Below are 14,222 nucleotides of genomic sequence, written 5' to 3' on the forward strand. Positions count from 1 at the left end.
AGTAAATAAAACCCAAACTCTCTGCAGTGAAGAAATTAACTTTAATATAAATATCAAAGAGCTGTGTCCACCTTGTAATACTGAGAGCAGTGGACAGGACAATCTGTCTCAGCAAGCAGACCGACTTAGTAAATCCAATGAATTGGTACAAAGTGTGCAGGAAAAGAAACTTGATGTGGAGGACATTGACTCTTATAAGACTGAAGACTCTCAATTTGATCACATGACTCAAATCCAGAAACATAGTTTTGTTCACGGTGACCAAACTAGCACAGCTAATGGAACTTCACAAAAGGAGCAGGTTTGGGAAGTTAATGAAAGTTCAAAAGACGATGGACAGTGCAAAACTCCAACAAGCAGACCAGGAAATGGGCATTATCAAGTTGATGTTGCCGAATCATCTTCCCAAAAAGGTAGCAGTGAGGTAGAGTTCGGTCAAAACTTGGAGCAGGGACCCATCAGTGCACCTGAACCAGGCAAAAGAGCTACTGACTACTGCGCAGTGATGGGTGGGCAAGGAAGGGTGCATAGCATCTTATCTGGAGGCACAGGGTCAGCCCTCGAGACTCAAACCTCCATTGATGCCTCTGTAACGCACATGTTGTCAGAACATAATGTGACATCTGCAAACTTTGAGGAACCAGCAAAGCAGATATCCAAGATGGCAGAACATTTGGACGAGAGAAAGTCTGAGGAGGTCATTAATGTCTCCAATATCAAAAAGGCGTTTGAGAGAAAAGACAGGAAAAAGGAGAAGATGCCAGATGTCCCGAAGAAACGTGGTAAAATTTTCTTCTAAAAATTGCGTAGATAATTGATGCTTTGTACCAAAGGATCAGCATGGGAGTCCTTTGCCATGATGTTGATATGTTGAGAGTCTGTATGGATACCAACAGTGGGAGATCTAATCCACTTAGGGCCTGGGAAGTGGTTTAGAACAATGCTGCATTGGCCTGGCCACACCTTTGCACAGCCGGAATTCAAGGCGGGGTGACCTTACAGACTGACTTAAAATCATGAGGAGCATGGAAAGGGTGAATGCCCAAGTTCTTTTCCCCAGGGTAGGGAGTCCAAAGCTGGACAGCATTGGTTTAAGGTGAGAGGGAAAAGATATAAAAGGAACCTAAGGGGCAACCTTTTCACACCGAGAGTTGTGCATGTATGGAATGAGCTGCCAGAGGAAGTGGTGAAGGTTGGTACAATTGCAACATTTAAAAGGCATGTGGATGGGTATATGAATAGGAAAGGTTCAGAGGGATATGGGCAAAATGCTGGCAAATGGGACTAGATTTATTTAGGACATCTGATAGGCATGGATGAGTTTGACTGAAGGGTCTGCTTCCGCGCTGTACATCTCCATGACTCTATGACTGAATGTATTCTAAAAATGTTTAAAAAGTCAAGAATGTGGCAGAAGAGAGAGAGCACAGTGGCCAGTGGGTGATTGTGGTGATCTGGAGGGGAGGATGTGAGGGACGTAGTGCCAACAATGGGCCACATTCTTCAAATGTTAATTGAAACCTGTTTGACTGAGGAAGGGACTCCCATTATGTGACCACTTCTGTTTTTGTCCAACGTTTTCATTCTTTCCTGTGGGGGTTGGGGTTTGTTGGTGGCAGGGGCAGTGAAGTTGGGGTGCGGGGACGTGGGTAGTGGGGTGCTTCATTAGGGATTGGGGCAGGAAGAATGGGATGTTTTATATCAGCCTCCCTCTTCCCAGAACATTCTACAGCACAAGAGGCCCATTGAGTGAAGTATTTTTAAATAGTAAATTTAAAAATTGTGGAATGCATGTGTGAATACACAGGATGTTAAGATAGGGTATGAATGACTGAGAGAGTTTTGATTAAGTAGTAGGTTTATTGATCAACTTTAGAGAGTGCAGTGACATATCAGGAACATCCTAATTGAATGTGTAATAACTGACTAAATTCTGGAAGCATGGAATGAATGAAAACTCACTGATGTACTGTGTCCAGAAATGAACTATTCAAATTGCACATACAGGGGCACAGGAATCTTGTAAAATTATTCCCTAATGCTAGTGACTGCTAACAAGAAATATTAGAAAAACTCGGGCTCTTCAGCCCTAACATCAGAAGAATGAGAGGAAATATGTCAGATGGAGTACTACTTTGAATTAAATCATGATTTTAGCAAAAAGTGACATTGATGTTGAGAAACCTTTTCAAGCAAGGGTTGATTGATTGTTACCTGAAATGGGCAATAATGAGTAGAACCAAAGGTTTAACCTTTAAAATCTCAGCCACAAATTGCATCAATGTGTTATGTATTCACATAGTTGTTATTCATATACATTCATATTCATATTTTACATTGGAACACATTACTCACATTTCTTGTAATCTTCCTGCCTTACTTCATACTCTCAAATTCTACTCTGTTGCCACTGTTGTCAGTTTAGGGGTCAACCTGCTGTGGCAGTCATGTATCCAGTCAGTTCCCTAAGAGAAAGTTAAGAGAGGGAGTAACAACCAAGAGGATTACTGGAACTACAGCGAAGGAACATTAAACATTCAGGAAATTTCAAAGGTCTTTTAAAATATGTAGTAAAAGGAAAATTGAGTCAAGGGTTCATAAAGGCAGAATCCAACCAGATGCATCAGAGGCCAGACATTATTTAGCTCACAGTTAATTTGGTGCTGGGTGTTCACTGCCACAGTGAAGGGGATAGGTCACTAACCCTGCAGGAAATGTTCCCCAGCATCTCCTGCCCTAATCCAACTGACCAATTTCACTGGATCACAGAACTGGTGCAGTGCCGAAGGAGACCATTCAGCCCATCAATCGGCTGTCCAATTGAGAAATGCACCAAGTTCCATTCCCCTTGCCTTCTACCTGTAGCCCTGCACGTTCTCCCTTTTCACAAATCCAAGTTCCTCTTGAATGCCTAGATTGAATCTGGTTCTACCGTATACTTCCTTTTCTCTGAGAACAAGGTGGAATTTTAATTTCAGCAATCAATTTGGAGTCCTGTGACTTTGTACATGGTGGCACAGGTCAGGCTGAGCAATTCCAAGTACCTTAGTGATGGCTTCAAATATTCAGGACTGCTGGAATCTGTCTGTTTGGTTTTATAAAAAGTCATGCAAATATTGTTGACTTGGACTATTTGGCAGATTTTCTAGAATTTGTTTTGAAGCTGTGGGATGTACAGGGAATTACTGATAATAAAGGAACTAACTGGGTGAATTTTTTTCATTGGAAAAGGGGGAACAGCACAGGCTGAGGGGAGTCTGTGGAATTGCTGTTGGTGCTCTTAAGAGTGCAAACGATGAGAAGGCTAATAAGCAGACATCCTTACCCTGCTGAAAAGATCTAAAGACCCCATTTACTGAACAGCAATGTATCTAAAGGCTACACTTAAGTAGAAATGCAGTTGGAGATTTGCACAGGATCTTATAACAAGACCTATAACCACAATGTATCCACAACCTACAATGTTTTACATGAATATCACGTGTGCCAATAAAGTATTGGTCTGTAAAACTGAGGAGAGTTCTGACATCTGTTTTCCACTCCCAACAGACAAACTGGGCCACGTTTTTCAATCAGAAGATTAAAGGGGTTTTTTTATACAAATGGGATTGTATTGTAGTTGGTGATAATCATAACATACTCTATTGTAGGAATGATTTTCTGAGTTGCCTTTGATGGAAGGTTTGCACTGTAGAGACACTATGTACCTGCATAAACACTTACTGTTTGTTGCTATTTATTTTTTTCAAATTCAAGCAATGTTGATACTTTTGGTGGTTCAGATGCCAGCAATTGTTCAGTAGGTTCTGTTTGTTTCTATTTGCATGATAATTAAGGGTTAAAAGTGAATAATATTTTAAAAATTGATGTATTCATGTGTCATTAGTTTTCTAAATGTAATAGGATGAGGAATATTAAACGTAAGGACAGAAAGAGGAATTTCATATAACTTATTGACTGCATTACTGACATTAAATAGGATGAGTTCAACTCCTTTGCCACTCTTTAAAAATCTAACTCTTTTGTCACAATACTAAGTTCTCGACCAGTCTCATCCAAGCTCTATCTAGTTAAAAATCACACAACATCCAAGATCTATCTCATCATTGTTGTTTCCTGGAGGTGGTGCTGCTGAAAGTTGGACTGACACTTGGGAGCACTATAATGGACTTCAGCATCTTTGGGTTGAAGACAGGCAGTGGTGGGTGTACGCAGATTTTGTAAATAAAAACTACCACACATTGAAATGCAATCAGTTACATGGATGCAGCCTCAAATTTCAAAAGCTATATTTAAAAATAGAGAAACTGTGTCACGGTCTTTAGCATATAAGTAATACAGAAAGGAAAGTTTGTTGCTTAGGGTGAAATAGACCTTTTATTAATGTATCATTTGATTGCTAATTCATGTTTAATCTGTATCAGTTCTGATTTGTATTAAAGCTACAAAAAGTTTTTTTTTGCATTTGGGCCAAGTTATAAATTTGGATGTTTTGGTTTACATTTCCTCATGGCAATCGCAATAATACGTAAGAGGAAAGATGTGACAGATGATTGTTTACAGACTAGTAGCAGCTCATTTTGGTTTTGAATTATTAATCTGTAACAGATTAAATTTGATATGCATTTTTTTGCTCTCCAGAGACAGTATTTAATGTAATCAACCAGGATCCTCACATGATTTTCTCATCTGAAAACAACTAAAAATCCAGCGAGCAATGCCATTGGAGATCTGCTGCATTACTTTCAAATATTAAGATTTTTCAAATGCTGAGCAGCTCATTTTTGTTAAAATCAAGTTAGAGACCCTGTGTGTAACTCTTTGTCTCAGTCCACAGTGAAGTTTAGCAAATGAGCAACCTCTTGAAAGGTTGAAAAAAAGTAATCATTTTGAAGAAAGCTCTTTTTGAAATTGTACTGTGTACACCAAGGTTTAGATCATTAATATACATCAAGAAAAGCAAGGATCCTAACACTGACCAGTGCAGAACTCCACTGCTAACCTCCCTAGCCTGAAAAACATCCATTAACCATTACTGTTTCCTGTCATACAGCCAATTATCCATTCATGTTGCTACTGACCCTTCTATTCTGAGCTACAACTTTGCTCACAATTCTTATTGTTCACAACAGGATGCACTGTCTCACAGTTAAACTGCCCAAATTACCATGGACAGCATAAACATGTATTTTCCTTTCCCTGCATTGAACCAGATTTGATCGGTATGGATGGGTTGGACCGAAGGGTCTGTTTCCATGCTGTACATCCCTATGACTCTTTGACAAATGGGGAGTCTGGTAATAGCAACTTAAAAGGATGATAGCAGCAGAAATAGGCCATTCAGCCCAATGAGTCTGCTCCATTATTCATGAGATCGTGATGAATCTGATAATCCTCAACCCCACATTCCTGCCTTTTCCCCATAACCCTTCATACCCTGACTGATTAAAAATCTGTTTATCTCAGCCACTAATATACCTAATGACCCAGAGTCAAAAGCCCTGTGCAGTAAAGACTCCCACAGATTCACTACCCTCTAAGAGAAGAAATTCCTCTTCATCTCTACCCCTTTTCTGAGATTGTGTATTTAAGATGTCATTGGGTGGGAGGGGTGTGCACCCACAGGAATCTAATTCTGAACAAAGGCCATACAAGTGGCCTTGGAAGAGTCTGGTTAGTAGAAGATGTAGTGGGTATTCCTCAGAAGATGCAGAGTGAGTTTCTCATTGGCCGTCCAGCCAGAAATCAAGTCACCCCACTACTACAGGAAGATTCTTCACAGGGTACCTATTTTCCTAATATGGAGTGCACACTCTTTCCCAGTGGGCAACCCACTGACCTAAGCCCATGAAAGTACTTGTCCTCCATATACAAACAGAGCATTGTTCAAATTCCAAAGTTTATTCAGATAAAACCACTTAACCTGATAAAACATTGACTTGCAGGGCTTTTTGTCGCTGAGTGTCAGCCCCGGTTGATTCTTCTAGTTGCATTAGTAAATTAGGCAAGTCGATTGATCTTTAATAGTGTAGAACTATGGACTTGTCTAACTGAGAGGCAGGATTAATCAGTCTTGTCATAAAGGATGGACAAGGCCTTTCAGTAAGTATAACACTGAAAGCACTCCATTTTCTTCCTTCTCACCTCACTGAGGATTATCGCCAGTTATTAATAGGGACAAATTCAACATCTTGTTTCTGAACTGTATTATTGTTAAAACTGCCAAATAAAGGTATAAAATTACATTAAAACTACTAATTGAATGGCAAAAGAAAGGAAATTGTAGACACTTAAAACATTCTTACTATTTTGAAATAACTCTTTGGAGGTCAGAAAAGCATTAGCTTTATTTTAATCCAAATAGAACTGAACTGTTGAGGTCTGTGAACTTGGCTACCTTCACCTCATTAATATACAGACTCTGGTTACTATGGTTTGTGGTCACTTTGCCTGGTGCGGTCTTCACTACATTTCACTTTTGGTACCCTGTTTAGTTGGCATATGCTCAGAGTTGCAAGTTGCAACATTCTGCTCTATGAATGTCTTGATTCTCTGAGTCGGGCTATTATGAACATTGCATGCTCCAACACAATTTAAGCACCATGGTTGCGAACCACTCTTTCCAACAGTGTCTATTGGTCTCTGCGTAGAACTTCAGAGCAGAATGACCCAAACAACCAGCACATGGGTCAGGATATCACAACAGATTTTGCTAATGAGGTTACTATATACACACAAGTATTTGGCTTAATCCTTGAGCAAATTAGAGGAAAAATTAGATTCTTGTGACTATTATCTGACGTACTGGTAAGTGTGTGCATATGGTCATTGAGTGGAGCATAATTGAGTTAGACTGGAATGTACAACAATCAGATTGGTTCAGAGCAATAATACTTGTTGATACTGTTGTGAACAACCGTTTTGTTCATCTGTTATTTTTAGGTTTATAAAATGGCAGCATCAACCTTTGATACAGTTTTTCTAATATGTCCCCCATTTATGGTTGGGATTTCAAATGAAGCATTTTCCAATTACTATAATTTTGTAATTTACAATAAACAATATAAACACTCGTGGCTGCCTACCCACACTCTGGTCATAGATGTTCCTCACCCAAACTTGAGGAACATTATGAACTGGGAGAGCTTTATTTCATATTCATTGGTATTTACCTGCAGGTGGTGCTATGCTTTCAGAACAGGGTTGTTGCAATACATGAGTGATTTTGTTTTTGTATATTATTTCACTCTGTGCTTTTGATTTTACAGAATGTAGATTCTGAAATCAAGCCATTCATATTTTAAAAACTGTAGCAGTTTGCAATCTGATTTAATGCCAGTTGTTGATATTTATAATGGTGCAGTTAGTTATATAACTATTACAATTGTGCTGGCTGCTTAATTAAGCAAACCAGAGGAGAAACTGTCCAATACCTATTGCAATACCTCAAATGGAACTTTATTAGGCAGTGAGTAGCAAGTGCATGGCACATGTCAGTCTCACTTTCCCCAGGGTCTGAACAGATCAACCAGTAGTCCTTAATTCGAGGTCTTTCCGAAGGTTAATATTCTAAAATGTTTGTGGAGCCAGGTGAGTAATACCTGGCAACAGTCTGGAGAAATGCTAACGGATTAGTTCTTGACCATGATTCAAACATCCTCACTGTAGCTTTCAGAGGACAGGATTTCAATGTACTGTAGTTATTTTAAAAAGTTGGAAGAGAGAGGGGGGTAAACCTATTACGCAACAAGTTGTCATGATATGTAATGGTAAAAACAATGACTGCAGATGCTGAAAACCAAATACTGGATTAGTGGTGCTGGAAGAGCACAGCAGTTCAGGCAGCATCCAACGAGCAGCTCGTTGGATGCTGCCTGAAATGATATGTAATGCCCAGTCTGAAAGAATGGTGGAAGCAGACTTTGTGCTTGAAGAGGAGAAAAGTACCAGGCTGTGAAAACGACTGGACTTGTGAACCAAATTGAATAACTTTGTCCAAGAACTGGAACATGCACAATGATTGCAGACCGTTTTTGTACAGTTTGTATGAATGTACATGATTTGCCATGGGGGCCATGGCTCACTGCTAAAATCACACTTACTTGCCGCTCGAGAATAAAATCTTACCGAAGGTATTCTCTCAACTTAACGAATCTGCACAATTATTCTGTGATTCTGAAAAATCTGGCTCTGACCTTGTCAGATAGATGGTGGTGTCATTGCAATTCTGATTGTGTATAACTGGTTTAAAAATTAATCCCAAATGGGACTGAGGCCCTTTGATGGCGCAATGTGCAAGTGACTCATACAGATGAGAAATTCCTGATGTGTGCTGCACTAGCTGGTCCTGGTGAAGGTAGTGGTGATAATAATGACATTTTAATTACTCAGGGAACTGGGGTGTGGGAATAGGGATTTTTACTACTGTCTGCTCCGGTAACAACAATTTGCATTTATCTAGCATTTAAAATTCAGTAAAATACCATAAAGTACTGCATGGAAGCATCCTGAAACAAAAGTTGGTGCCTGACCATATAAGGAGATGTCAGTAATGATGATCGAAGGCTTCGTCAGAGAGGTAAGAATTAAGGTGTGCCATAGAGGAGGAGGAGGAGATATTGAGAGAGAGAGAGAGCGCAATGTAAAGAAAGGGAATTCCTGAATTGTCAGCAGTCAGTGGTGGAGTGTTTAAAATTTGAGATATTGCAAGAGGCTGAAATCAGAGAGGGCAAAGTTCTAGGAGAGTTGTAGGGCTGGAGGATAGGACTGAGATCAGAAGAGGTGAAGACAGGAGGAATTCAATAACAGGGAAACAAGAACAATGCAATTTAGTCAAAGGAATCCATTGCCTATGAACAGTATAGTGGCACCAAACCAAAATTGGCAAGGCAAATAAAAATAACAGAACTCAGAAGCTTGTTATAACACATATTTTCAATGTAGTGGAGATTACAAGACCAGGTTGTAACATGTACTGGGTGTTTCCTGAAACATTACCCAGCAAAATACCAAAATGATATTGGTCAAATATTTCAGTAACTTCCAATAATGTACACCATTCGTTTAAATGCTCGGTAATTAGCTGTAGATCTCCTTTCTTTTTCAGGTGATTAATCAGGCTGTCGGACTTTAAGTAATGCTATTTGACTTCAATTTGATGCAGGTGTACAAAGGTGCCCCATTGCTTATGTAACCTGCAGGGGATTGACCTTGGCAAATTGTACTTGGGCTGATGAAAAGGAAGAATTTGAGCACATGTATGACACAGAAAGTGAAATGAATACTTACTCACTCACTACCTGCTGAATACTGACCAGGACTGAGAACCCTAGCTTCTTGTCTCCAACCCTTAACCTAGAGTAGTAACTGGATCACTCTGCCATCCTTCCAATAGCGATCACAAATCCAGTACAGACCTTAAACTGGACCTGAGACCATCCTGGTCTGTAAGTGCATTGCTGAGTGAGGCTTAATCATGTCAGCTGATATAGTCCTATTGATATAAACCAAATGATGGTATTCCTCTCCATGTCGTACATTCTCCTTTTAATCGAGGCACTTCGGGTTATTGAGACATTTGGCATGGAAACAGACCATTCAGTCCAACTCATCCATTCTGATCAGGTTTCCTAAACTGGACTAGTCTCATTTGCCAGCATTTGGTCCATATTCTTTGAAACATTTCCTACTGCATACCTGTCCAAATGTCTTTTAAATATTGTAATTGTATAGAGTCATAGAAAAATGTTTTCCTCAACTCAGTGAAGTAATTAAGACAGAAGGCCGTAGCTTTAAGGCTTAATGTTTGGGTTGCAATTTTTCGGGCGAGATATTACCTTGAAGTCCTGTCTTTCCTCTCAGATAGACACAAAGGATCCCATCCTTTGGTACTATTTGAGGAACTGCAAAGGAGTTCCCCTGGCACCTGAGCCACTATCACTAAAATAGATTATAGGAATTTAGGATATAGGAGCAGGAGTAGGCCATTCAACTTTTTGAGGCTATTTGATCATTTAATAGGATAATGGCTGATCTGAACACCCCTTTCCTGTTTGCTCGTCCCCTCCACCCCTCCCCATTACCTTTGATTCTCTTGTCTATTAAAAATCTAACTCAGTCTTGAATCAATTCATCCGCCAGTGCAGGAACAATGGGTCAAACGGCATTCTGCTATGCCGTACCAATTCTGTGAGTCTGTGAAATTCAGTGACCCTGCCTGAGCAAGAGAACTCCACAGACTGAAAGATAAATATTTCTCCTTTTCTCCATTTTAAGGGAGTTCTGTTGTCCTTAAACTGTGTCCTTCAACAGGATACACATTCCCTGAATCTACCCTAATAAACCCCTCAGGATCTTAAATGCTTCAATGATGTTGGTTCTCTTGTTTTGAAAAGGGGGAGAAAGTGAGGACTGCAGATGCTGGAGATCAGAGCTGAAAATGTGTTGCTGGAAAAGCGTTTGAAACACTAGTCGGTGTTGACCTAACCTGTTCAACTGTTTTTCATAAGATCAGTGTTTATTGTCCTCTCATTTATCTGACTGTGATTTTCACGGCCTTGCTATACCAATTCGTTGTTGTGTTGTCCCTCATTATCAAGAGCATTGGCTATTAAGCACTTCGAGACTTTGAGAAATTTTTAAAAATATATGTTCCTTTATTCATTTCGAAGCTCAGTGCTGTCTGTTCATTCCTCCTCCATTGTCCTCTCACCTTTCCAACATTTTTTAACCATTACAGAGACTAGGCACATTACTTTGTTTCTCAATTTGGAAAGGGTTTGGTGAGGTTGTGTATAAATAGTGAGGTTGTAGTTTCAGTTCATATTGATGCCCTCTGCATGCTGTATAATTTCCTTATAAAAATATCTGCTTTGGGACATGCTGGGGATAATGAAGACAGTGTCACTGTGGCCCTCTGCCACTATTCGGAAATTGATATAATTAGCACTGACTGTGAGAAACCTAGCATGTGAATATGTTTTTCCTTTCATACTACTGCATGACATTGTTTGTTTGATTTTTCGTTGAATTGAGGAAAGTCTTCTGTAAATCTTGTTCTGTAGCCTATGTTATTAACGGGAATCAGAAATTTGAGTATGAGTGGGAGAGAAGAGAAAGTCCAAATCAATATGTGCATTCCACAATCACATATGACGTGCCACACACTTAGTCCATGATTAGATGCTTTTACATAACTGTAAGTTTATGACATTTTGTGCTAACGCTCTGCATAAAGGCATTTCAGTTTAAAAGAGTACTGTCAGGAGGTGAGAACTTACTTGACTCTATAAATTAAGTAATATATGACTTTATGAGAAGAAGTTGAGTTTACACTGTTGAATCTATTTAAAAAATGGTTTACAAAAGGCTATGCCACTTTAAACAGTCTTTTAAAATTGCACCTTCTTGAACAGACACTCTCTCAGACTAGGTGTGATTCTGATGCATCAACAACTGTCTTGTACCTTATTCTCTTGTTTGCAAAAGTAGTAAACATTTTAGCATAAATCTCCTTTAAGGATATTGAAGCCCACCTTTTTCCAGTTCTTAACTGACATTCACACACATACAAGGCATTGAATGGAATTTTGTTCTGTGATATAAAGACCATATCTTATTATTTTTCTAAGTTTTTGATTGTGGAGTAAATGGAGAAAAATGTCTGCTTTAAAATCCAAGGCTGCACATTTTTTTTTACAAGCAAGTAACCTGGCACTCATTGTAAGTGCTATTTACACAGATGCTTGTGGGGGTATTGGAAACTTAGTTTGCAGACAAGCTGGAGCCAAGAGGTACGTATGAATCGTTGGCGACTAGTCGCTGATTGGTCTGTAGACTAGTCACCACTTATGAAGTTGTAGAGTCATACAGCACAGAAACAGGCCCTTCGGTCCAACTCGTCCACAACGAACAGGCACCCTAAACTGGTCTAGTCCCATTTTCTTGCATTTGGCCCAGATTCCTTTAAGCCTTTCCTATTCATGTGCCTATCCACATGTGTTTTAAATGTTGTAATTGTAGGCCTTCTGTCTACCAGTTGTGTTTGTGGTTGGTTCCCAGAATGCTGAACAACTTAGGGGTGCGAATGTTTCGGCAGAAACTAGTGAACCTCAGGAAGATAAGGAATGATTTTTTTTGTTCTGCAGTAAAAAGCATCTCAAGCCTGAAGATAGCCAGTTTAGTTCCCTTTTCCAGGTGCTGTAAGCCATGATTTTTAATTAAGACCATAACACATAGGAGCAAAAGTAGGCCATTCAATCCATTGAGTCTGCTCTGCCAAACAAAGAGTTAATGGTTGATTTGATAATCCTTAACCAAACTCTTGTGCATTTTTCCCATAACCGTTGGTTACTGATTGAAAATCTGACTACCTCAGCCTTGAATATTCTTAACGACCCAGCCTTGACAGCTCTCTGTGGTAAAGAATTCCACTGATTCCCTATCCTCTAAGAGAATAAATTCCTCCTCATTTCTATCTTAAAAGTGCAACCTCTTAATTGATAAGTCAGAGAATTTTATACATGTGAATCAGTCACTGTGTGCCCCCTGTAGTCAAATAAGTGTATTTAGAGGAAGGATATCAAAAAGCTGAATTTTAATAAGCAAAAATGATTATCTCAGTAAACCATGTTTGGAGATCATTGAACTATCTTTCTAGTCTTTCCCTCTGCCTATCACATCCATTTTGTTTTGTGTCTGCCTGTATGTGCGTGTGGAGGGGACATTTATCAGAGGTTAGAATTTTAATTACCAGAGTTATGATTGATGGTTCATAATTGTTTACCTGCAGCTAAAGTCTATTTATTTGCAGTAAATAGTCATTCTTGGTAATTGCAGAAGTCTGGATTAGAGTGGTACTGGAAAAGCACAGCAGTTCAGGCAGCATCCGAGGAGCAGGAAAATTGACGTTTCGGGCAAAAGCCCTTCATCAGGAATAGAGGCAGAGTGCCTGCAGGGTGGAGAGAATTCCCACTCCTCGGATGCTGCCTGAACTGCTGTGCTTTTCCAGTGCCACTCTAATCTAGAATCTGGTTTCCAGCATCTGCAGTCCTTGTTTTTACCTAATTGCAGAAGTCTGGTCCATTCTGTGTACTTGGGTCAGGAAGTCAGGTAAATTGGGGAATCCTGTGTAATTTTAAAAATCTTTAACTTTTGTGATAACTCTGAGAATAGTTAGGCTTGATTTCCAGCATGCTACCCCAGTGAGCTGTGGCAATGCTACATTTAGTATCTGATCATTGGAGAAATCTAACTTTATTCACCAAAATATAAGATTAAAGCTGTTCTACTGAAGATGTATATTTAGTGACCAAAGTGGCTTTTCAAGTTGCACAGTATGTGAACCATGACTGTTCTTAGAAACAAAGCTGCCTGAAATTTTCCAGCTGAGAGGCTTATTCATCGTTCCTCTCTGGAAATATTTTATTTTGCACTGGAATCTGTTTCTGAAATGTTAATACCGTCAATGAACTAAGCATTACACGCTGTGATCACATCACTTACTGCAACCCAAATACCTGCACAGCTGTAATAATGCTAAATCTGACCAACTGGAATTCTTCACAAATACTGTCATATGTCTGAAAAAATATTTTTCATAGGTCTGTGTGGCAATTAATTTTCTTGTACATAAGACTGAGAGGGGATCTGATTGAAACGTATAGGCTTATGAAAGGACTGGACACTCTGGCAGGAGGGAACATATTTCCGTTGATGGGGGAGTGCCGAACCAGAGGACACAACTTAAAAATACGGGGTAGACCATTTAGGACAGAGATGAGGAGAAACTACTTCACACAGAGAGTGGTGGCTGTGTGGAATGCTCTGCCCCAGAGGGCAGTGGAGGCCCAGTCTCTGGATTCTTTTAAGAAAGAATTGGATAGAGCTCTTAAAGATAGTGGAGTCAAGGGGTATGGAGATAAGGCTGGAACAGGATACTAATTAGGAATGATCAGCCATGATCATATTGTATGGCGGTGCAGGCTCGAAGGGCAGAATGGCCTACTCCTGCATCTATTGTCTATTGTCTATTGTCTATTGTCTATAAAATGTATTATTCAGTTTTGACCCATTGGTTTTAATCATAGTGGTGATACCATATATTTGACTAATGCCAATAGCAATTCAGTCTGCACTGAATCGCTGAAGAGCATCCCACACACTCCCACCTCAGCTGCGTAACCCTGCATGGGATTTTAACTCACCTAACCTGCACATCATAG

General features: G+C 39.6%; 1 protein-coding gene across 1 annotated transcript in view; it reads left to right on the forward strand.

The window, feature by feature from the left end:
• Positions 1 to 568: 568 nt before the first annotated feature.
• The window catches only part of coro1cb (coronin, actin binding protein, 1Cb), a 172,216-nt gene continuing 158,562 nt past the window's right edge, over positions 569 to 14,222 (forward strand). The window contains exon 1 of the mRNA XM_072587935.1: positions 569 to 782. Within this exon, the coding sequence (XP_072444036.1) occupies positions 599 to 782 (184 nt within the window). The 5' untranslated portion in view covers positions 569 to 598. The remainder of the gene's footprint in view (positions 783 to 14,222) is intronic.

Source organism: Chiloscyllium punctatum, chromosome 17 (assembly GCF_047496795.1).
Source record: "Chiloscyllium punctatum isolate Juve2018m chromosome 17, sChiPun1.3, whole genome shotgun sequence".
NCBI classification, from domain to species: Eukaryota; Metazoa; Chordata; class Chondrichthyes; order Orectolobiformes; family Hemiscylliidae; genus Chiloscyllium; species Chiloscyllium punctatum.